The sequence below is a fragment of the Mixophyes fleayi genome, chromosome 11, assembly GCF_038048845.1.
Source record: "Mixophyes fleayi isolate aMixFle1 chromosome 11, aMixFle1.hap1, whole genome shotgun sequence".
NCBI lineage: Eukaryota > Metazoa > Chordata > Amphibia > Anura > Limnodynastidae > Mixophyes > Mixophyes fleayi.
In genome coordinates this window covers 62322028-62347751 of record NC_134412.1, presented here as the reverse complement: position 1 = coordinate 62347751, position 25724 = coordinate 62322028, and the positions used below count along the sequence as shown (strand labels likewise).

Sequence of the window (25724 nt, the reverse complement as noted above, 5' to 3'; positions counted from 1 at the left end):
GTCCAGTGATTTGGTAAAAGTTGCCTATCTTAGACTCATGGGAGCTATTGGTGGCGATCCTAAGCTTGAGGAGGTTCATTGCCCACAAGAGTTTGGTGAGAGGACATATGCATGGTCATTGTATCTCTGAGGGAACTAATGGTCCAGAGATTGCCAGGTTTGGGTGATTCGTTATTTCTTAGCAAGAACAATTTTCCTCAGAGTTTGGGTCCACTCTTAATCCACAGAGTCTAAGGTTTCCATGCCTGCTACTGTGCCTTCCACAAATTCAAGTTCTATGCTTCTAAATGGTTCTAGTTTTGCTTACTCTAAAAATATACTTCACCCTGGTGTAAGCCTTAAAAGCATTCCACACCATGGAGTCAGCGGCTGAATCCTTACTAATTTCCCAAAAGGAGTGGAAAGTGGCCTCCAGTTTCAATGAGATATTTCAAGGAAATATTTATTTTTCCTTATACTAGTACTTAACTAGACACATGTGACCTGTTTCCATCTGCCCACCTTTTTGTTCACCCCCCACATTACTTTCCTTGTTATTATGTATATGTTTTGGTTATGTTTTTGTCCCCTTGCAAATGTTAAAATTCAATAAAAATATTATTATTTTAAAAAAACAAATAAAAACTACTACTACTATGGTAAAGGCACCAGGGTCATTCTGGAAAATCATTTCCATATTTTTTTAGAATGTTTACCAGTGCTCTCCACAGTAGTAAGAGGACGATGTAGCAATATTTGAGAAGCCATCTGACAGTGAGAACATTGCTGTCCATAATGTGGTTCTTGGAGAAATGGACCATCAGATGTGTATTTGTAATAACACAGGACACATCAATATTTTTGTTTCTGAATAAAATCCTCCAATTGTTACAGTCTCAATAAACTTATCAGATTGTAACTTAAAGATAACTTGACCTAACAGAGCAGTACGGTGTATGCGCAATGTAGGTTTGGATCCACACCCTTCAGTCAGGATCTATTTTTGTTCGTATGGAATAGTTTATCATCCACGTGTCTTCCTCTTTGTAACTTTTTGATAAAAAAAAAGATGATGACAATGTAATGTGTGGTTGAACCTATAGTCTGAGACTTTGTGCTTAATAACCAAAACTCACTCTCGTTAATGACATTCTTGTATAAATAGATAGCGCAGCAAATACAAATTAAAAAACAAAAACAAAACAAATAGAACCACATGTTGTAATTTAAAATAAACTACATTGTCTGATTTCCTGTTATCTCTTCCTGCAGGTTCTGGTGTTTTACTTCATACGGTGCTTTTTGGCTTTTTTTAGTTGCATATGTGAACTTTATTTCTACAAGTAAGTATTTCATGGTGTATTTAGTGACCTTAAAGTAGATTTGCATGTAAAATCAATACTGTTTCTAGGGTGTAAGCTGATATTTTTATTGGTTCATGGTTCATAGTTAATTGCGATTGTGCTTCAGCACCAGAGAAAATTTTAGTCCTGTATATCCTTTTGTAAATGATAAAGATGATATGTCAATGAAGAGTTGTTACCGGAGACCTGGGGTCAGCTGGAGCAGGGCTCTTAAGGAAACGGGAAACACAGTGGTAAGCAGAGCACAGTAGCTGGACACACGCAACAGCCGCACCGGCTGGGCGGTCAGTGGCGGCAAGCATCCGCACCCGCTGGGCGGTCAGCGGTGGCAAGCAGCCGCACCCGCTGGGCGGTCAGCGGTGGCAAGCAGCCGCACCGGCTGGGCGGTCAGTGGCGGCAAGCATCTGCACCGGCTGGGCAGTCAGTGGCGACAAGCATCCGCACCAGCTGGGCGGTCAGTGGCGACAAGCATCCGCACCCGCTGGGCGGTCAGTGGCGACAAGCATCCGCACCCGCTGGGCGGTCAGCGGTGGCAAGCAGCCGCACCGGCTGGGCGGTCAGTGGCGGCAAGCATCTGCACCGGCTGGGCAGTCAGTGGCGACAAGCATCCACACCAGCTGGGCGGTCAGTGGCGACAAGCATCCACACCAGCTGGGCGGTCAGTGGCGACAAGCATCCGCACCGGCTGGGCGGTCAGTGGCGACAAGCATCCGCACCAGCTGGGCGGTCAGTGGCGACAAGCTTCCGCACCCGCTGGGCGTGGCGGCAAGCATCCGCACCGGCTGGGCAGTCAGTGGCGGCAAGCATCCGCTGGGCGTGGCGGCAAGCATCCGCACCGGCTGGGCAGTCAGTGGCGGCAAGCATCCGCTGGGCGTGGCGGCAAGCATCCGCACCGGCTGGGCAGTCAGTGGCGACAAGCACCCGCTGGGCGGTCAGCGGTGGCAAGCAGCCGCACCGGCTGGGCGGTCAGTATGAAACCTGGAGTTGGGGGAATCGACAGTATGATGCACTGTAAAGTATAGTAAAATTGGGTAGGGTAGGGCATAGCAGGATGACACAGAGCAGTCTCTCTGAAGCAGTTGCACATGAGCAACAGTCTGTAAGCAATTTTATTCTTTAGTAGTAATTGGTAAACATGCAATTATCTCTTTATTTTGATCATTTGTTCCCACAAGTAATTATCTGTATATCTGCAAAATGTTTTGTATAATGATTGTTTGGTCACCTCCTGAAATCTGGATTTGGCCCGTGTTTACTTCTAACCGATAAGTACGGGTATCCTCCTCATTATACCTTTTACAATATCATAGAATATAGCAATGCATTAATTAAATTCTATTGAAACTGTTAATCATTTTGCAAAGAAACAATAAAATTATCAGGATATAACTTGGACAAAAGGTAAACCTAATGTAATGGAATAATTAAAAGGAATGCCATTTACTACGATATTTTTTTGCCCTGCCGAGGGGTGGTGTTAGGATCTGTAGTAAGCCTTCTTCTCACATTGATAACCTTTGCCAGAGTTATATACCATATAAACACATCCTGTCATTAAGTGGAGGGACTGCAGGAACTGTATTCATAACACATTCCCAGACTTCCATCCAAAAGGTACCCTCAGACTGGCACTTCCATAACATGTGCCACAATGTGCTGTTTAATGAGCTGTCCGCATCTGACATAAACAGCAGCATGTCGTTGTACAAAGTTATGGTGTATGTGACCTCACCAGCAGGGAGGCTGTGAATATATGTGTGTGTGCACGGATCAAACATGCCGAAGACTTAACAGCCAAAGCGACCAGCGCAGGAGATAGTGGGCATCCTTTCCTAGTACCCCTACCCAGACCAAATGGGGCTAATGTGTAGCTGTTGGCACATACCCTTGCCACTGAGGCAGAATATAGTAGTTTAACCCAAGTAATGAAAACCGTAATGACCAAGCATCTCCCAGAGAGAGAGTCCCATTCCATGGAGTTGCAGGCCTTGGCCTTATAAAGAGACACTACTGCAGCCCCCTTCCAGCCTTCATGGGACATTTGGATATGATTGTACAGATGACAGAGATTGGATGTTGTAGACGTGCCTGTCAAACACCATCTGGTCTGGGTAGACTATCTGATCTATTGCACTACTTGAAATATTTATTTAGCACCAGAGACCCTTTTGATAAAAGTACTAAGAAAAGCCTTTAATCCATCCCAGAGGGTGGTACAGTTACACAATTGGTTATCGTCCTTAAATAAACCCTCCCATATATAGATTAAGTCAGAACCAGCCCTCATCGAACATAGCCAGAAAAGGTTCAGTTTCCAGAGTTGCCAGAGATTAGTGGTGGAGTGACAAAAAAAAATGTTGTGTATGGTTATCTAAGTCTCCAAGGCCAATTTCATCCAAGGCCCATTTCTTCAACAAGCCTGGAAAAAGGAGTAGTCCTAGAGAAGTTCTGGATGTTTGATTACCTCCATCTATCAAGACGTGTTCATGACTTTAAAATTGCACGGGAGATAGAACTGAGATTTGTTATGATGTGCAGTGAATTTCAGGGGAATGCAGAATACAATATGAATATATATCCTCACAGTACAATGGTGGTATAGAAAGCACGGGAAAACGCGTGCAAAAATATGGCCTCTGCAGAAATGGTACAGCTCAGATACCACATTAGGTCAGGTAAGTGTCAAACTGTGGAGCCCCGCTATTTCATCTTAATGTCACTGATCTCCAAAGTTCAACAGAAGCTGCTGAAAGTGTGCTCACCACCGTGGCTCAGAGAGACCTGATCCCAGTCATTATAGCGACAATGGCCAGGCCCAGACAAGATAAGTTGATGATGGATAAGGAGTGCACTTCTTCCTGACCACGACTCAGAACCAGAAGAGCAGCTGCGGTCCGAGAGGCCAAAAGAAAGTAGATGGCTGTATCCACTAGCCTCACTCACCAAGGGCCGTTCGAGTGGCTTGAAGACTGAGGGCAGCAGCGATAATGAACACCGCCCAGATGTCCGGTGAGAAGGACAACGACACTGAAGTGGATGTCTAACTCTGAGACACCCGACAAAGTATTCCAAGCATCACGCTCTGCTTCCATGGCTTCGCTGTGGAGGTCCGATAGCAGATAACCCGATTCAGTGTGTTCCAGGTAGGTGTAGGAGACCTTGAGATACACTGAGACAACTGGTAGATATGAGGAAAATGATTTCACTGCAGGATTACTGTAGGAGAGTAGGTTTTATGCAGCCTACTCCATGCCAGTCCAAGCCACACCCCTCTGATGTGACTTTTAAGTGAACAGACGCTAGTGCGTATACCATATAAGTATGTTGTGAGAGTCTACATAAGGCATGTAACTTTTAGGCAGAGAGTATTTAAAGTCAGATTCAACTCGAAACGTATCTTGACATGGTTGGATTTGACTACAGTCAGAATTATGCACAAGTTCTGTGCTCCCTCTTAAAATAGGGGCTACAACTGTCCTATCAGTAATTTGCTGGTCCCAATACTTGCGGTTGATGGCTCCCTCTGCTTACAAGGCTCAAGGTATCTTATGCATGGTTGGAAATGGCAAACACCCCTGATAGGGAACGCTTCATAGTCATCCAATCAGAAGCCAGCCCTGAGAGGTGGTAAGTACACTAGATTCGATCATACTGAACGGAGCCAAAGCAAGGGATCTCCTTACCTGTGTACTTGATCAAATGGATTATGTTTTAGGAGTTGTCTGACTGTCAAGTCCGCTGCCTCCTTCTTTTTTATTTGTTCAATAGCAGGTCTTTGAATTAAAAAAATAAATCACATTCCATTATAAATTAAACATTGTATGCACCATATCTAGAGCTAAATGCAAGTCATTGTTTCCTGGAATTCTTCCTATGTTCTCTTCATGGATCAGTTACTGACTGTATGTTAACAGATGTAAGATATTTAATTGTTTTGTTCTGCACTTCTTTTTTCTTTTTGCCACCTTTTAGTTAAACTCTGTTTTTTTTCTTTCTATTTCTAGGGCTGTATGCAAAAGGTTTGGACTCCATGTTGGGCGGCTTATGTTGGCTTTCCTTGTTCTCAGCACGGGAATGTTTTGTTCGGCTGCTGGTAGGTGCTTATAATGCAGTTGAAGAATGTGCTGTCTTAAGTCTATGTCATATGGGCTATTTAAACTGAAGCTTTTTCAGATAGAAAAAGCAGCATTCACAATCGCTCATCATTCCTGTGCTGAAAGGTTAAAGTGAAGGGTGAACAGTCATCCTCATCACACACAAGAGATTTACCTGCAAAGATGCTGGATGCAATGTTTTCTGGGTTTACACACCCTTATGTGACAGAGAAAGTGCATTCCCCCTTCACCGCTTACTGTCAGCACAGCAGAGATGGAGCACTTTTTAATACTGCTGAAAATAAAGCCCTAGTGTTTAAAGTGTCTGTGTGACACCATCACAGTTCTAAAACTTTGACAACAACTAATTGGTGTAAAAATATCTAACCAAAAAATAATGTACTTTATGTGCTATTTATTTTGTGTAACCAGCTATTCCTATTAGTGCCTAAAAAGTTACAATGGGTTGTCCTGTCCACGTTGCCAGGTCTCAACAAAGGCGTAACACAACAATCAGTAAATAGACAAGTTAATTTATGATTAGTTCTAGCTAACCTCTGGGTAGTATGATACAGAAAGGCATGAATTGTGCAGCAGTATGACTACGTTTCAGTGTGGATGACAGTAACATAACCTCTGAAAGATGGAATGTAAGCAAGCTCAGTGAGTTCCCATAAAACCTGTGCTACATGTATGCATTTCAGATGACTATTACAGAAGTCTGTAAATATGAACACACACAGTTCTGTTTATTACTAAACAAGGAGGAACATTTTGTAAAATAGATGTAATTGACAGCACCGTTAAGCAAGTGCAAAGAATGTTGAAATGCGACATTTTTACCTTTTACAACTGGCAATAAAAAAAGGGTTGGTCTTGTATCTGCAAATTGCAGTAAACTTTTTTAGGAAACGTTACATAATTGCAACCTTTTTAAAGTACAAAACACACGCATGAAGGTTGTTTAGACTTTAAGAACACTCATCACCTACGCACAAGAATATGCAATATGGTGCAATAGGAATGTGGGCCTAATGCTGACAGGTAACCAAAGGTTCTTTATTTCATGTGCCTAATTTTGGCCCATAGCGCCCATTTCGATGGTCATGCACAATAAGTGTTGATAGCAAGAAAGGTGGTATTTGTTTCTTATGACAAAACGATCATGGGCAGGTGTTGGGGCTTGTCCCATACTTTACACCCGATGTATAACTAGTTGCATAGGAAAGGTTGTATCACCCATGACAGGCTAAAAGACAGAAGTATAGGCAGCACTTATATAATTATTCTCACTCAAAATCGATGAGAATTTCTCCTTGCTTTTATTTAGGGGTGCAGATATGGTAATCGGAAGTCAACGTTTCAGACAAAACGTGGGGCCCTTTTTAAAGACGTTGCAATCAAAAAGTTCCATAGGTCTTTTAAAAGGAATGCAGTACCCGAGGGGCCAGGCACTGAACTTTTCTATTAGTTTTCTACCTCATGCTTAGTCTCCATCAGTTTAGTCCATAACCCTCAGAACTAGGGTATCCCAATGCGCTTTCATGCTCCTCTGGTCTGTCACCAGATAATAGGGCAAACAAGGAATTTTTTGTTCACTCATTGTTGTCTTGGACAGTCCAGAGATTCTACTCTGCAATTATTACTTCAGCCTTTGCTGGGTAACCTCCCAACCAAGGCTGACCCTTAATGAGGTTCTTGAGTGCAGGGACTGTAACAGGATGCGCTTACTTTGCCACCCAGTCATGGGGGTTTACAGATTGTTTAGGTTTAGCTTACTGTCCTAAACCTGCCGTTACTGACTACTCTTATTGGTGCTGCTTGGTCAAATCCGACGCCAATTGTAAGTTTCAACTGAGCGTCAATGGGGTGCCCCCAGTTATAGGAGGAAAGCCTCTGAACATTAGATACTGGCATTTCTTGATTCTGGGTGTTATGTTTAACGCCACCTTTTTACTGGTGACTCTGGCTTGATCCTCCTTACCACTTACTTTGGATCCGGACTGCTGGCTGGGTAGCAGGCGGTGCTTTGGCTAAACTGAGGCCGCTAGGTTCAACACAGGACAGCTAGGGGATGGATTGGGTTGTGGTTAGCGTTTACCTATAGGTCATATGAGTACAGCAGGTGTAAGCATGTCGCAGGAGCAGAGCTAGATCTTTATTAGTAGTGATTGTTCAGAAATGGCTCTTAACACACACAAGCCACTTGATGGTTGCAGGTGCATTTTGCTCTTTATATAAGATTTTACACACGGGCTGGCAGAGAGTAATCCAACCCCATACCCTGCTTTAATCCATCCCAACTGATTTGCTAAACTATCAAAAGGTTCAGTTGTTCATGTTCTTAATTTTAACACAGCGCTCAATGCTGGTGGCAGGAGGAAGCAGTGTTCTCCCTTATTACACACTTTACCAATGAGGACTCTGCCTGGCTTCACTTAGTCTAAGTTTGCAGTAGCCAACAGACAATTAAGAAATCACTAAGCCAGAGGAGCTGAAACCCAGTCCTCATGCACTACCAACAGGATTTGCATCTCTAGATACAGATTGGGATAATTACTGACCCAGAATAATAGAATAACTCACCTGTGCATGATTAAAGAAATCCTGAAAACATAAACTGTTAGTAGCCCTGAAGGACTGATTGCACTAGGCCATAACCACTTTTATTACACAAGAGATCACTACTGCCATGTATTGTTCTACTGCCATGTATTGTACAATATATTCTATTTTTTTCTTGTGTGTGTTTTTTTTTTTTGGTTTTTATTTTGTATTTACTAATGTAAAGTTTCTGGTATTTGGGTGTATGTTGCAACCACATAAATCTATTATTGAGAGACTATATTTTTTGGGGGTGGGGATTGCCTTTACTTTTGTTTTTGCACTTGTCTTATGAGTAGTAGAAATTGCCATTAACCTGTCTTACATGGCATATAATAGTTATTATGTTGGCCCAGCTGTAATATGGTTGTGAGCTTTATGCTTTGTATTGTAGATGGGAAATATTTTTACAAATAAATGCATTTATTGGTGCCACTAAAATTGCACATTTCATAGTTAGTTGATTCAGTCTGGATCTCTAGTTGTTTACACGCTTGTCTTTCCTCCTGCAGCCTACCTCCCCAGCAGTTTCTGTATGTATACCACAGTAATAGCCATGACGGGCTGGTACATGGAGAAAGTCTCTGTGGCGGTGCTGGGAGTTGCGGCTGGAGCTATTTGGGGCTGGCCCTTTAGCGCTGTGCTTGGGTAAGAAACACTCTGTATGGGAAAATGTTATTAAAGCATCTATCATTAATCTGGAATTGGCAACAACTTGCAAACTCCAATTATGTTTTGTAGTACTGTATTTGTACCACTGTTTCTTTCTATTTTGTGGGGGGGTGGTTTATGACAATTGGGAAAACACTGTTTTATTTAAGGTGTTCTATATCAGCACACACAGTTGTCTTTAGTACATTGCCACGTCTGATGTAGCTTGATGCTGTGCAGTTTGTGTGGACTTCTGCTTCCATGTTTTCATGGATGGTTATGGGGGAGGACTCTTCATTATATTTGGGAGGTGATGTTCCCCATGTTTAAGGTCAAATCCAAATATTTGTGTTAAACATATTTCCCAATTGATGATAATTTTATTTTAAAATCGTACACTCTGCTGTGTGCCACTCTATTAGAACAGGCTCTCTGCGTTTATACCTCCCACACATTTACAGCGACAAGAGACGCACTTGTATTCACCTGAAATGATGAAGTGATGTCATAACTTGGCTTTTTGTGTTAGTGTGGCTTTAGAAGCATACTATAGCTCTGTGCCTGGGACATATAAGGAATTAGTACAGAATGGTTCCAGCTACTGCAGTGTTGGGGGGTGCACAATATTTTGCGTGTAACGCCCCCTGTGGTGCTAAAGTAAACCACACGGCCTAATGACTGCAGGCGGGAATCCCCAGGGTAGGGCAACTTAGGTGCTAGGCGTGGGCCTCACAAAGGGGTTGTCTGAAGAGAGTTACTCACCAGACACACAAATAAACCACACAATACAGCGATAGAAGCTGCAATGCCATTGTGTAAGCGAGTTCCCGATAACATATACTCTTCAAAAAAATATGCTGCAAAGTAAAAACAACTATGATCATATGTAGCGTCCGTTTGGCGAAACATTCCTTAGCAAGAGAATGCCAGATGCTTATCCTGTTGGTAAAATGTTTGCCAGAGGAGTCTCCGCAGGTGCCACACAACCGCAGGCAGATAATTAGTTACAGACAAACTGATGGTAATGTGTAGATTTCATAACCAGAGAGTGCCAGGATATTACCCGACAAACTCTCCAGGTGCCACAGCTTTCAGGTGGTGCTTTTTGGTTTCTGGTGTGCTGAAAATATCTGCAGCCCTGAAACTCCTCCGATTCAATAATTGCTGTATCCACTTGTTGATTGTAATATGAAAGACGATGAGTTCTGTCACTAGAACTCAAAACCCATTAACTTTAATAGCTTGATTCCAAAATTACCTGATGCGTTTCATCGTACAGCTACGATTTCTTCAGAGGCATAATAGATAGTGAATTCTACACAAGCCTGCTAGAGTGAGCAGGGGGCAGCATGGCGGCTTAGTGGTTAGCACTTCTGCCTCACAGCACTGGGGACATGAGTTCAATTCCCGACCATGGCTTTGTGTGGAGTTTGTATGTTCTCCTCGTGTTTGCGTGGGTTTCTCCAGTTGCTCCGGTTTCCTCCCACAATCCAACAACATACAACTGGTTAATTGGCTGCTATAAGATTTACCCTAGTCTGTCTGTCTATCTGTGTGTATGTTTGTTAGGGAATTTAGACTATAAGCTCAGATGGGACTGATGTGAATGAGTTCTTTGTACAGCGCTGCGGAATTAGTGGCGCTATATAAATAACTGATGTTCTTAATTTGTGTGTGTTTGACTACATTTAGCCTCTTACAGCTAGGTGTATATATACATTTATTTTTCATATATACTGCCTAGAAAACTTGTTTCCTTAAGTTAGTATTAAACACTTTCTGTACAAGACACAGTCCATACTGCTGAGGTTTCTGATTGCATCCACCACATTGCACTAAACAAAGTAAGTGAGATGAAGTTGTTTCTGTGTAAAAGAAGCGATCACACAGTGCCATCCTGTCTGCACTTATGTTACACAACAATACTGGCTCTTGTACAACTAATGCCAAAATGCTTCAATTAATGTTATAGGAGACTGTGTAATAAACAATATACAGTATACTGGGGCACTTTATTGAAAATAATCAACTGAATATAGCAATGACTAAGTAGCACAAAATAGCGCCTTATACAAATTGCATAAACTTGTTACATTCACAGTGTGCTTTGAATACTTTGCATTCAAGCTGTATGCCATTTTCTGGTCATACATCAAGTATTCATGAGCAGCAATGACAGAGCATACATTCCACTATCCTCTTATGAAACTTTCTGACATGGTTATAATGTCATACGCCTGCCAGGTTTCAGCACATTAGCTCTGATTGATCACATGAGATTAGTGTCACATGATCAGCCCATGCCAACAGCTAATTTATATAAATCCTGAGCATTTTCACCAGACAAGGGTGGAGGGGTACAGTTTTATAACTGGTTTTCTCTAAAATGGCGTGTGTTACTACTACATTACAATTTGGCTTTAACTTGGAAATTGTATGAAAGATGTAGTTTAGCATATACATGATCATTGAGATGTTCTGGCAATGTGTTACTGTTGTTGTATAATTTGTATAGCGCCAGCATTTTCCATAGCTCTTTGCAGAGAACACTGAACCGTTCACATCAGACCCTGTTCCATTGGAGCTTACAGTTTAATTTCTATACCACACAAGCACACACATTAGGTTCCATCTTTATCAGAAGCCAGTAAATAAAAGGCTATATAGTGTCATTTGAGTCTAGATGGGAGCCGAAATGTAATATATGGAGTTATAAGATGATATGTGTGTGAGGGGAGATATGAGGCTTTGCATGATGATTATTACCATCTGCTGGATCTTGGACTATATATTAGTCATGGTTGGATCTTGTATGTATCAATATTTAAGTTTTATTTATTTTATAACCATAGTCTGCAAAAAATATTTTACCATAAGTTATACAGTATAAACGTTTTAATTTATATTCTGCGACATCACATGTTGTTTACAGTTGTGCTAAATTCAGCTTGCTAATCTACATTTGATTTAAGACGTTAAAGTGTGTTACTTGACTGTATATGTGTGTTTTGTAACCTCTATAGTAGATCAGATTAGGGTGTGCTGTTGAACTTTATTAGTTGATGATTGACAGCAGTTTCAGCATAGAAGGTTCAGAGGGAACACTACTGTGCACAGAGATGTAATATAACTACTCTCATTTTCAGGATTCCGATTGCCTTTGATTTACTTTTCCTGAAACAAAAATGGAAGAGTTTTATCAACTGGTCTCTTGTGGCGCTGATCTTATTTCTGGTAAGTTCTAGCAAGAGTTGAAATCTGTACATGTATACAGGCCAGTCATCCTGCTGGACCCAAAAGGAAAGCGACAGGGCCATTGTTCAATTGATCACATACATTGGTGGGCAAATTGAAAGAGATCCAGCAATTTGGGGCTCACACTCAGTACCCTGAATCATATCCGGGATAATTGCTGCTTGTTGGTGTGGTTTGGCCAGTAACAGTCATCTGCTAATTTTGAGAGGATCATTTATTATACCATTCCTATCTGTTTTTGTTTTCAAGATAATATTTCAGTTGTTTATCAGTGTTGCCGTTCTTCTATATGCAGTGAGCATGTGTGAATATGGTTTCTATCACTGCTTCGTTTCCAGTCATTCATTGGTGATTGTAGTGCCCATTCTTTTCTGAGATGTTGTCCCATCTCCGCACATAAAAGGGACCGGAGGCGGTGGCTGTGGAGATGATGCAGCAATTGCCCTAGATGACTTCTCAGCTTCTGCAATGCTGAAAGCTGAAATTTTAATACAGTGTGCAAAAATCCACAAATATATGCATGTATCTGGAAAATACAGGAGATTGGTTGGGGAAAGGGGAGTTTGTATCATTGCACAGTGATCTGATAAACTGTGATTAAAATATTACGCTCAAACTAAAGTTAATCTGAAGATTCTAATGCTAACGATTTTGTGATACACTGTGTGGACTCTGAAGTTCTGCTCTGTTCATGAATGGTTATTCCAAACACAGAAGTGACATGACTCCTCTCTCTCTCTCTCTCTCTCTCTCTGTCACAGGTTCCCTTGGTGGCTATTGACAGTTATTACTATGGAAAGCTTGTAATAGCCCCTCTTAATATTGTCCTGTACAATGTCTTTACCCCTCATGGACCTGATTTGTATGGTAGGTGGCTAATGCTTGTTTGTCTTTAGTGGTGGCTCGCTCTCCTCCGCAAACCGTTTGTACATTTGTATTGTTGTAAAGAGCAGCAAATTATGTAAATGTTTAACAGAAATGAAGATGAATTACATAAAGAAATATAAATATTTGACGGTGGTCATTTGGCTTAAATGCAGTAAAATCTGCTTATTGTACCAGCTTTTGCCCAAATACCACTTGCTGATTACATGCAGTGAATGCATATAATCCCTGTGGATCACTTTATGGTCAGTTCTCCCATTAGCAAATGAGAACAGACTTCAAAGTAAGTTTCATGGAAATTAAAAGAATCCAGCACAAAAGAGAGAGCTTGACATGTTTTTAAATAACTGGTCCATCTTGTCTGTAGTTTGTATTGTCTGTTCCTTTGTTTCATTTTAATGTATGTATTTTGTCTGTTTTCGTTTTTCTGTTTCATTAAGTTTTATGCTTTTACAATACTGCTTCTATTACTCTAATCATTTTCTAGTTTCTAAAACGTCTGCTTTCCTGAACCCTTTTTATAAGGGGTGCTATCATCACAATTACTTAATTTCATAACTTTAACGATTCTTTTGATCACACGAGTATAGATTTTCCTTCTGGGGTCCGGGAAACCCAGGTGACCTAATCAAAAGGGCTTCCTTCTAAATTAGGTCTCGCAGCACCTCTTGGAATTGTTTTGGCGTTTTAAACTCTCTGGCTAGGTGTGATTTTATATATTTTCTGGCAATCTATTACATTAGAATAGGCCAATTAGGAATCCCAGTAACTTTCTGGGGCTGGTTGTGTAATTCCTTCACCCTCAGTTTATCAAGATTAAAATCATAATATACTAGCACAAAGAGAATAACTGACACACAATGGGGCATATTCAATTGTTAGCATTACTGCCTAAAATAACGCGGCGCGCATACTATTATCGTCATTCCGGTAATAGTGCGCGTAAATACCGTTGTTACGGTACATTTCATACTGGATTTCAGCTCGCGGCTCGCACCTCATGTTTTTCATTTTGCTCAAAACACACAGATATACAGTGTTAAGGACAAGCACAGATAACTGTCTTTTCATCTTTATATCGCTTCTCAAATACCAGAGAATTAGGATGCAAAATTAACTTTAGACAGTAGATGGCACTAGTACTATCTAAGACTTGCATCTTGGAGCTATACTGCACACATATATATATATATATATGTTAACCCATGCATGATACTCATGCATTCTAGTCAAATCAAGCTACTTAAGGTGTTAAAAAGGTTCTTGTCATGCATTTGGGCCTAGCCCAGGCCTCCTCAGGGGAAGAGCGTTACTTCCCGACGCAAGCGTCCTTTTTTAACGTGGTTTTGTCCACATGTCACCACCTCATCATTTTTCTCCATTACCTCATCCTTCATTTTCATCGCCACATCCTTCATCAAGCTACTTAAGGTGTTAAAAACTCCCCACTGTCACCCCCGGCAACCACCAACCACTCCCAACTGTCACTTCTCCTTCAAGAAATATATAGGTCAGTGTATAACTCTGCCCAGCAGGTGGCGCTGCAGGTTTTTTTTTTTTGTTTTTTTCACACACGTCACTAGGCATTTATATAGTAGGTAGATAGATAGATAGATATATATATATATATATATTATACATACATACATACATACATACATACATACTTGAAATATGTCTAGCACATCGTTTTCTGTTATTTATTGAAGGCTGTTGTTAATACATGGATTCATACATAGTTATAATATGAGTTTGTTTTTTTTTTGCATACAATGGGCCTGATTCGTTACGGAAAGTAAACCTAAAAATGAGTAACTTTGCACCTTGGCAATACCATGTTGCATTGGAGGGGGAGCTAAATTTAAAATGTGGGGACAGACTTAAAGGGGGGAATTCAATTGGCCGCGTTGCGCGTAAAAGTAACGAGTCCTGCGCGTTATTACGGTAGTTTCAACGTCGGCTTTTTGGAGCTGCGAGCAAAAGACTGGGTTAAAACTACCGTAGTAACGGTAATAGTTTTAACGCCGCGAAAATTCGGGGGGGAATTGAATTCCCCCCATAGTTGAGGAAGGACATGTCCTAGATCAACTTTAAATTTCAGTGTAAAAATAAAGCTATCAAGTATTTGTGTACTACATGAAAAAACAGACAGTATTTAACTGGGTGTAAAATATTAAACTAATATGCACCCTTTACATTGTAACATGGTTTGTTCAGGAGAAAACTTGGAGAACTTATGCAGATATGTGCTTTAAAACGCTTTTCATGGAAAGCACAATAAATACATTAATGTCTTTTTTTTTTCTTACATATTTATGCATACTGTATACAATTAATATCATATTTAATGTTACATGTTTAACAGTATTTCATTTTAATTTTTACTGTAAATTTTTAATTTTATCCTATGAAAGGCTTTGGTGTTTCTTCACCAAGCACATTCCCCTGCTTACAGATCATAGTACTGTTATATTTCTTTGGATTTTTCCTTTAAACTGGATGCTGGCCCAGCTAGTGCCCGCAACGCCACCAGTAAATTACTCTTTGTATTAGTAAATTACTCTTTGGGTTAAATGTGCCATGAACTGCAAGACAATATTTTCATCTTGCCCGGTATAGTAAAGTGTCACTTGTCATGTTTACTTGCGGTATGCATTGAGCCCCCAAAACGTGAAAAGGGCTTTTGCAGCTGTAAAATAAAAATAGAACACTTTGCATTGACCTGTGTGTAGTGACTTTGAAAAGATGCAGACATCTAGAATACAAATTTTTAAAATGTATAAGGCTGTGCTGTATATAGTTGACATAGTATACAGGTCTGCGTATATTTCTTCAGATAAGGCAAATCTAAGAATGTTTGCTCTTTTGTCATGTTAATGTTTATGTTTTACAATTTAAATTTTGGGAGTTTCCCTATTTTTGGACCTTTATACTACTTTACAGTAAGACGTAAAGTCCTTGGCATTAAAATGCACTTTTGGTGTAAAACCAATAGGGGTCTCCATAGAGCTGTAGTAAAGTGTTTTTTGTAAATTTAGAAACTGTTACATTAAAGTACACAAGTGATATTTAATATATCTATAAACTCCTGTAAATTATAGTTTTATGCACAGTGAGGTCTGATGTCATCACCTATAATCGGTAAGTTCTGATGTCATTACTTCAGTAGTCATTAGGGAAAGTTGTTAATTTTAAGGACTAATGCACAACCTATTGTAAGATATTAGAAGTCACTTCATCCTTCTATTACTTATAGAAATGTGCTCTGCATACAGCTAAGTGCTTCTATGTGCGATTCTTCCATGACTTCCAATATCCATGTAGTTTACAGGAGAGAATATGTTGTTCCATATATAAACATTATTTGTTTTCTTGCAGTCGCCTACATCGCTAAAGGTGTATTTCAGAAAACACATTTATTATGAACTCTTCTATTGTTTGTTATCTTAATTTCTGAATACTTAAATGCAAGTTCCATAATAAAAGAAAACCTACTTTAATAATTTAGAAATGATATAATTATGGTGAGTTTTCCAGCTCCAAAAAGTTTTAACAGTGTTTATAACTCCTTAATGGCTTTCTTGGGTGTTGCCAGTGTCTATAGGTAGAACAGCTACGTTGGGGGAACTAGGCTGACAGCTGTTAACCGGCTATAGTGAAAAACGGTACTGAAATACTGTCTTTAAATGTTTTACTGATTCCAATGAAATTTAAAAGTTGAAATATTCTACATGAACACAGAGGATGGATGGTCTCCCAGGGCATTTACATATAACACGCAGAGAGAGGGATAACATAATAGCATATAGCCAGGATAAATTTATATACAGTGTATTTTTTTCATTACTGATAGTGGGTAAACTAAGCACATTATTAATATACGTACACTTGATAGTACTATGGAATAGTTTGGTGATACCCTATTAATATAGGACAGAATGATACTCTAAAAACATACTGGTAGGTCAGTTAGCTGCTATTGACCCGTGTGTGTGTGTGTGTGTGTGTGTGTGTGTGTGTGTGTGTGTGTGTGTGTGTGTGTGTGTTAGAGAATTTAGACTGTAAGCCCCAAAGGGACTGACGTGAGTGAGTTCACTGTATAGCGCTGCGTAATTAGTGGCGCTATATAAATAAATGGTAATAATAATGATGGATAAATTATAATCCCACAAATATTAGTCCAAACTCTTTCAAATGCATGATAATTAGAGGTGTGATATACACTTAAAGCTCATCCTTTTCTCACACTTACACAATACCACTACAGGTAATTAGAATGAGGGAATATCATATCTAATATTAAGATTCGAAGTCTATGACTTCGAATCTATCATTGATCTCCAATTAGAAGGATGGCTCGTATATTGATAAACTAGGAGTCATAATAACAAATTTTGTACCAACTAAGTACTCCAAAGCCTTAATGGTATGGATTACACGGCTGTCCCATATACCAGTCAAATTTGAACAAAGTGGAACAGTCGCTCCACTGGGTCTATATTTTGATTTACACAATTATTTCCTCCTTTTTTTCCCCCACTTATATTGTTTTTAAGATATCTATAATATACTCATGAGTGCTTTTTTAGACGTTATTAATAAAGAACAATTTTATCTGTACTCTTTAATAAAGGACCGGATTGCTCTTAGGTTCAACCTTTTTCTTTACTAAATGTAGCTAAATATGTTGAGATAAACACCCCCTCATAATTGGTACACATTACTTTAGTAATGTAACCAGTGAGAATGGTCCATGACCTGGTGCGGAGCCAGACTCCTTCAGTTACCCATGCACCAGTTTTTACATTCACCCACCTCACCCTTTTTTTGTAGTTATATTTTGATGATGACCAGACCAGAGGCGGAACGAGCGAGCTGTGGGCCCCGGTGCAGGTAGATGGGGAGGAGGGAACCGGCGCCCCAGACCCTCAGCATCTGCCATGTAGCGGGCCCCATTATCTCCATGGGCCCCGGTGCAGGTAGACGGGGAGGAGGGAACCGATGCCCCAGACCCTCAGCATCTGCCATATAGCGGGCCCCATTATCTCCATGGGCCCCGATGCAGGTAGACGGGGAGGAGGGAACCAGGCCCCAGACCCTCAGCATCTGCCATATAGCGGGCCCCATTATCTCCATGGGCCCCGATGCAGGTAGACGGGGAGGAGGGAACCGGCGCCCCAGACCCTCAGCATCTGCCATATAGCGGGCCCCATTATCTCCATGGGCCCCGGTGCAGGTAGACGGGGAGGAGGGAACCGATGCCCCAGACCCTCAGCATCTGCCATATAGCGGGCCCCATTATCTCCATGGGCCCCGATGCAGGTAGACGGGGAGGAGGGAACCAGGCCCCAGACCCTCAGCATCTGCCATATAGCGGGCCCCATTATCTCCATGGGCCCCGATGCAGGTAGACGGGGAGCAGGGAACCGGCGCCCCAGACCCTCAGCATCTGCCATGTAGCGGGCCCCATTATCTCCATGGCCCTGGTGCAGGTAGACGAGGAGGAGGGAACCGGCGCCCCAGACCCTCAGCATCTGCCATATAGCGGGCCCCATTATCTCCATGGCCCTGGTGCACTGCACCTGCTACACCAATGGTAAGTCTGCCTCTGGACCAGACATCAGCTAAGATACCTGACTAACATCTACTATCCAACATACGTTGTGTTTTTACAGCCTTTGTTGCAGAAGATACCACAACTATCGAGCAAAAGCCTTATTGGCGTCTCTGGTCAAATTGAGCCGTTTCTAACAGGAAAACAATGATGGTTTATGCCTAGTAACATGATTCTCTATGAACTTGTATGTGATTTTTTTTCTTTTCTTCTCTTTATAGACACCTTGCGTCAGCAGCTGAATGATCTAATCTCCAGTGACGCATTGTCCATGCAGTTCAGCTGTGACACACGTAGGGAATAACTCCTGATTATAACCCTGTGCAGAGATAAAGGCTGCTTCTGCTTTTTTCTTAATGAGCACACTGGGGGAGTCAGGCAGCGTGTTTATGCTGATATGTAAAATCCTGTCTGCAAACATATTCTTATGATAATCTGAAAGTGGGTTTTTAGTCTGCATTCTATTCATCCTAATTGAATGGTTCCTGTAGTGATAGCCATATAAAACAGGATTTGAGCTGTAAAATAATGCACCTTTGTATATCTAAAGATCTTGTGGGGTTTGTTTTATTGAATCCCATAGCAATACTGCTGAGTTGGCACAGATTATATACATGGACGGTTTGGTCTCCTAGAAAACATATTTATTTTGCATTTGTGTTTATAACCGCAAATGGTATTTAATTATTTCCACTATATTCTGTTTTTTGTGTGTCATTATCTGTGGAGAAATATTGGAAACTATGCAATTGTCTCCAAGCAATTGGACATTGGCACAATAGCTCAGCTAAAAAGCTGGTAAATTGCTTGAATTGAGCAATTGCTTTCTACAATTCCTCACAAGCTATTGCTCATGAGCACTTCCTTCTGCTGCTCCCCCAGCATCTGGTCTCCTTGATGCACATTCTCTAGTCTTTTCAGTGCTTCCTCTTGGACATGGAGGGCCACGTTCTTGGTATAACGTGGTGGAGGGTCAGCGCGTACAATGTGTATATGTGTCCTGTACATAATTGATATACAAAGTAAATTGTGCATAGCACAGTGTAAGGTGATCATCATATAGTGAGTAAGAATGCTCCTAGTGATCTGTGCATAGCATGGCCCAAGGTATGGCAGAATATCGAATACTGTCTCAAATGCTTCAAAGATAGCCCTGTGCCCAGCTTAACAGCGTAATGTCACTATACAAAGGCATTTTCCAACTAAACAGCCCTATGCCCACCATATACAATTCATTTGCTCACAATAATAGCCCAATGGTCACCCCATGTCCATCCTACAGTACCTTGTGCTTTGTATAACAGCCTCCTGACCACCATACAACACCCGGTGCTAGCAGAACACCTTGTCTCCTAGTCCCATGTCCACCATAACTGTCCTGATTTCCATCATGATATCCTCATGACCATTACATCCCTATGCCTAATCTATTCTGCCTTTGCCCATTCATATGCCCACCACAGTTCAGTACCTACCAGATAAAACTGTACCCTCCATAATTGCCTCAAGCACACCAATCCCATTGCCACTATATATTGCCCTTGTCATACAGACTTTTTGCCCACTGTAAACACCCCTTTGCCTTACCTCTTGCCAGCTGCACCATGTCTACCATGAACATTTGACTACCATGTCCCATACCCAGTATCCCTCTCCTACCTGGTTTGTGCTCTCTTGGATACTGATTTACATTCTCTCTCAACATTAGCAGGGATGAGAACTCGCTCCTAGTGTGGAGAACTAATGAAGAACAAAGGAAATTGTGGGGCATTGTTTTCATGTTGAATGACTACATCATCCCTTGTAGCATAACAGTTGTGGCCTTAGCTAGTGATAACATTGCATCGCAGCGATGTGTACTAAAATACCATTGTAATTTACCATGCCTTTGCTGCTCTGACAGCCACGGCAAAGTATACCCTCCTGCACAAATATTTCTTTGCTATTCACCAACAGCCTTACACTGGCCGTGAATGGAGGTGGTGCTATCCACATGCACATAGCACTTTCAAAGGAGAGGGATCCAGAGAAGCCAGAGAGGCTTCAGCTGGATCTCATTATAAAAGACAGGTAACGCCATCCTGAGATGTACATTGTCTAGTGTGTCTGTCCCCATAGAGGTATATGGAGTTAGCGGTAAGCTCCGTTAAATGGATTAAGGCTGGAAAAATCTCTCATTTCTCCTGTGTTAACCCTTTCTTAAACAGCAAAAAGCGGTGAAAGAGCCCTTTGCCAGCCTATCTGGCGGCACTTGGCAGTACATTGCTTGTTAAATGGACCAGTTAGACTATAAGCAGCACTGGGACAGGTACTGATGTAAATGAGTAAACAGTCTGTGTAAAGCGCTGCGTAATATGTTGGTGCTGCACAAATAAAGGTTACTAATAGCAATTACTTTATTCTTTATCTTCAAAATTTCATAACACTATTGATGGAGGTTTTTGTTCTCAATATGTTTGAGGATTTTCCGAATGTGTGTGACACCTACATGTGTTAGTGTATTTATTCTGATGATGGGTAAAAATGAGGTTGTCTTTTTTATCTTTCTACAGTAATTGATATTTAGTTGTTCAAAGGTGCAAATTTCTGCACTGAAATCATAGCAACCAGTCAGACACTTTATTTTTGTGTTGCACCTTTGAGCAGTGTTAGTAAATAACCCTCTCTGTCCTTTCCCGCTGATGTAAACACGTAGTCTGGTATATGCAGTAGTCGGAAAATACAACAGAAATAGGCTAAAGTGTAACAGCCGCAGTGGCCGTTTTGCCAGACCTCTTTCAGAAGTTAATTAGCTATTGATCTACTTACACAGTAATTCTCTACAATCCCAGAGTTTTATAATATATTTTCTCAAGAATGACATTTGTATTGTGATCAGAATAGTTCTCTGGAGTTCTGCATTCCCCTCCCAGAGTCATGCTACGACAATGACACCCAAGTGGGGTTAGTTTACTTTTGTTAGGAGGTTGAATAAAAGCTTCAACACCCTCAAAGTATGTGAAACATTGCACTTGGCTTCTTGTTGGCAGAAGAAGGGGGTAAATGCCAGTACGCCATCAGATTGAAGATAGTTGATTATGAAAGGCAAAGTTTTCTAACAATTATGATCCCATGGCTTTCTGTTTGATGCAGCGAATGCTCCTATTTGTCTCTAAGTTTTACATTTTCTCCCTGTCACCCCACCTCAGTAGCTCTCCCCTCTTCCCATTCCCCTCTGTTCTCTTCCCTCCCCCCACCACTTCTCTGTTCGCTGTACACTTTTTAAGTGGCATTGATTGCAGCAAATTGCCGTAGCTGGTAGCAGCTGTCACAACACTGCGGTGATTAAGAGCAGCGCTTGTGATTTCCCGCTTGATTGCATCGATCGGATAGAAGGGGAGCAGGGGGAGCGGATGTATGAAGGAAGGTGAACTCCTGCAGCCCAAATCTGCATGTGGTGTTTGTCGTCTTAACTCTGTTTATGCCAGTGTCGTCATTACACTGTCTAATGTTAGGTGACAGTGATACTTCACTACATTCTATGGTGTCCTGATTCACAACGTGCTCCTAGCATTGCCTTCGTGTGCAGGTTATAGTATGTGGGAAAATGTATCTCAAAAATGACCATGAACCTTTTAAAATTACACTGGTACTGTTATAAGTACCATACGAGAGGTTGTAGTTATGTTTTCATTGTTTTTCATGCCTATAGTATACAGGCATATTTCTTCTTAGTTTATTATAATGCTAACTCATATAAAAAAAGCTTTGCTTGCATTACCTCCTATAGAGCAGACCTGCTGCTCAACAAAACTTTCATTTTTGTTTAGTTTGCCAACATTGGATTGGTGTGTGGTCTCGGTACCTTCACATACAGTGAGGTCAAATTTTTCATGCACTGATCAACAACTTCATATCCAATATTCTGTTAAATCATTTACTTTTTATTTCTGTATTCTGATGGAAATAATTTCACTACCTTTCAAGTACACATCCATTACATCTGCCTGTGCCATTAACGGAGCTCCATAATTAACATGGCAGCAATGATTCACTACTGAGAAATGACAGGTTTATCAGCCAAACACACTCATAAAAGTGGTTTACTATTGGAATGTTAAGTGTAAAAACTTGTACAATGCTGACGCATTCTGTCACTCTCACTTAACCACATGTCGAACAACTCTGGCCTTGATAAGAGACAACCTCCATTAGTCTGCTGTTTAATTACTAATCCATACTTTGTCTATTCTCAGAATGTTAAGAATTCTGATTCAGGCATTAGAATATTAGACACTGTACAGTTAACTACTGTATGTTTGAATTAAAAAATAAATAAATAGAATTGGTTATAGCTAATCTGCATATTTGTAGCAGTCTTAACGGCAAATCATCGGAATAAACGTTCATACAGGTGACCTGTTGCATCCCACGTGGAGCTCACGCGGATCAAACGTGGAGAAACTTCAGTGTGCTCTTTCTCTATATATTGCCCCCTTGTAATGGGAAATGGAGCGCAGGTCTGGCGCATGCGCTATTTTACACTGTTCCAATCCCCAAAGCACATTTCATGGGGAACAGTGACCCCTATGTACTCTGAGGTTTCTTCTTTGTCTGTTTTGTGCTGAACACAACGGCTCACACATGATGGAATAAACTAACAGGCCCGAAGAAAACATTTCTTAATATATACATGAAAGAGCACACACCTAAGCCATCTGATGTCTGCTCTTCCTCTCTACCGGCTCCTAAGAGATTCATCCTGCTTTTGTTTCTCTGCCGATTGGCTGTTGATGACCACAAATCACATGTAACAATCACGTTTTTTCAGCAATCCATTTGTTTTCCTATTAAATCAAACACTTTGCAGCGGAACAATAGGCTTACACTTAATTCTGATTCCCCTAGTTCACCTACAGTGGACTCCTGACTACAAAGTTTAATGGTACAGTGACTCTTTGTGCCCAACCCTGGGGTTCCTGTTATACCTTGATTTTAGGTATCGTCCTCCCACGGACTTCAACAAACTTTGTAGGAAGAGAGCGAGTTCGTGGACGTGCCTATAGATGGTGTCACATTTACGTCATCAAGATCAGGGTTTTAGGTAGAGCGTGTAATCGCACCCACACAGTGCATTCTTACCATGGAAAGCATGACGGTAACACGAACTGTGTAAACAGGTAAATGACTTATATTTTAATTTTTTGTGTGTGCGTGCATGGCTTTCTGCATTAAATTCCCATCTTGATTTTATTATATTAGTAGTAAAGGGGGGTGAAATAGTTATTTATCTCAGTTACTGATGACCAAATATTTTTGCTGCTATAATTCCAAATAAGAAGATGAATATTAAAATATTATGAAAACTTATGTCTGGTATTCATTTAAGAAATACATGTGTTGACATGTCTGTTTCTCATGCAGTCATTGTACCCTTCCAGTACAAGTCCTAAAGCCATGCCCTAAAGAAAAAAATTGTATATTCCTTTGTAAATGGATTGTTTTGCTATATCTTTGAGCCATTTTGCTGTCATTCTTTATTTTTTCTTATATTTCTATTGATGCTGACGTCAGACCCCCATCCCCCCCATATGGCTGAAAAAGGCCACACATAGACTAGGTTAGTAATGGCAGCTCTGCAGATATTGTGGGCTGCTCAAGCACCCACAGAGCAGGTTCCTATGGGTGTAGTTCACAAAGAGCTCAAGTGTTGAAAGCTGAATTTCCATGGTGTAAAGCCTGCATTCTAACCTATCTGCGTTAGTGTCATCTTTCCAGTTCTATCTGAATTGCATGCAGCCATAGCCTAAATTGAAGTCTTAATTTCAAGTCTGTTCAGAATGAGAAATGATCAGGTTCAATTTCTACCATCTCTTATTGTCTCTGAAGAATTCAAGTGATAGTTGAGAGCCCTTGGGCAACCAACTGGAGTATTTGAAGTTAATGAAATCCTGCAGGCGTTTAAATGGTATGTAATATAGATGTTCTCATATGCTTAGATTTGCTGCTTGCTTTCTAGCTCAAATAAGTACACTTGACATGTTCCATTGCATATCAAGTGTTTAATCATTTTGTTACAAGAGAAGTGCGCAGTACGTTGTGTAAGCTCTTGTTGGATTTCAATAAAATAAAAGAGCGCTCCATTGCATAGATATATGGCTCCTGTCGTTGACTCATTGTAGTAACTATGTTTTTAATAATTTTGAGAGGTTAGGAAAATTCTTCTTTCCTCTGTGCTATCGAACACTGTGGCTGGGGCTGCTGGACTTTTCAGTGTTTGGACACGCTGGATTTTTCATTTGTTTTTGAAGATAATTCATTTTGCAAAGTTGTGAAGCAATGAGTGTATTTAAAAATAATACTTTAATAAAACCATTTTGTTCTGTTTTTTTTTTTTATTAAAATACAGTAAATATTAACCTCCAATGCATATTTTCAAAGTATTTGAAGAGCTTTCCCCTGTAGGGACACATCCAGTCTAAATTCGTGACGTACGTGTTGTCTCCCACTGGTTGGAAATGACTGCGTTGTTGGAGAAATAACGGCCTTCTTCACTGATGTTAGTTATAGTAACTTGATATCAAGTCCGTAAAGATGTTTAAATGGTAAAAGGCATGTGTATTTAAACACAATCTCACCATTATTTAGACAAGATCATATCTGAAAGCTATACAATTTAGGAAACGTTACTCTTGTTTAAGCTGGCTGGGGTAACAGGTCACAATTCGCATACAGATGGAGCCACTTGGAATGTTAACAGGATTTTATTTGTTTTATTTTCAGGCACCGAACCTTGGCCTTTCTATTTCATTAATGGTTTCCTCAACTTTAACATAGTCTTCATAATGGCCCTCTTTTCTTTGCCTCTGACATGGCTGATGGAGCACCTGCTGCAGAAAATTAACAGTAAGGATTTAACAAGTGTCAGACGTTATTTATAATGGCTTATGAATAAATGTCTCTCTATAGCTGTGCTAAAATACAAGTGCTGAAAAAGTCGCAATGAAGAGCCCCAGCGCTTGTGGGCAGTCTGGACCGGCAAAGATTAATCAACATGTTCTGTTTTCCTTGATTCTACCACAAGTTTTGGGATTGAAGTTGACACACACAGGACTATTACAGTTATAACATAATTAATTGCTTTATGAAATAGTGAATAGTAACCTTCATAAACGGGTTTGCAAAACTTAACCAGAAACAGGACATCCTGACTTTCTGTGCATGAGTAAAGAGATCCTGAAAACATGAACTGTTGGTAGCTCTTGGGGCTGAATTCGAGCACTGATTCATTTTTGTCAG

The 25724-nt window shown here is 40.7% G+C and overlaps 1 protein-coding gene across 2 annotated transcripts in view; it reads left to right on the top strand.

The window, feature by feature from the left end:
* ALG9 (ALG9 alpha-1,2-mannosyltransferase) overlaps positions 1-25724 on the top strand; it is a 90798-nt gene that overhangs the window by 4037 nt on the left and 61037 nt on the right. For both annotated transcript variants that reach the window (XM_075190914.1, XM_075190913.1), the window contains exons 4-9: positions 1252-1322; positions 5348-5436; positions 8554-8689; positions 11839-11926; positions 12709-12814; positions 25209-25331. In XM_075190914.1, the coding sequence (XP_075047015.1) occupies positions 1252-1322; positions 5348-5436; positions 8554-8689; positions 11839-11926; positions 12709-12814; positions 25209-25331 (613 nt within the window). The remainder of the gene's footprint in view (positions 1-1251; positions 1323-5347; positions 5437-8553; positions 8690-11838; positions 11927-12708; positions 12815-25208; positions 25332-25724) is intronic.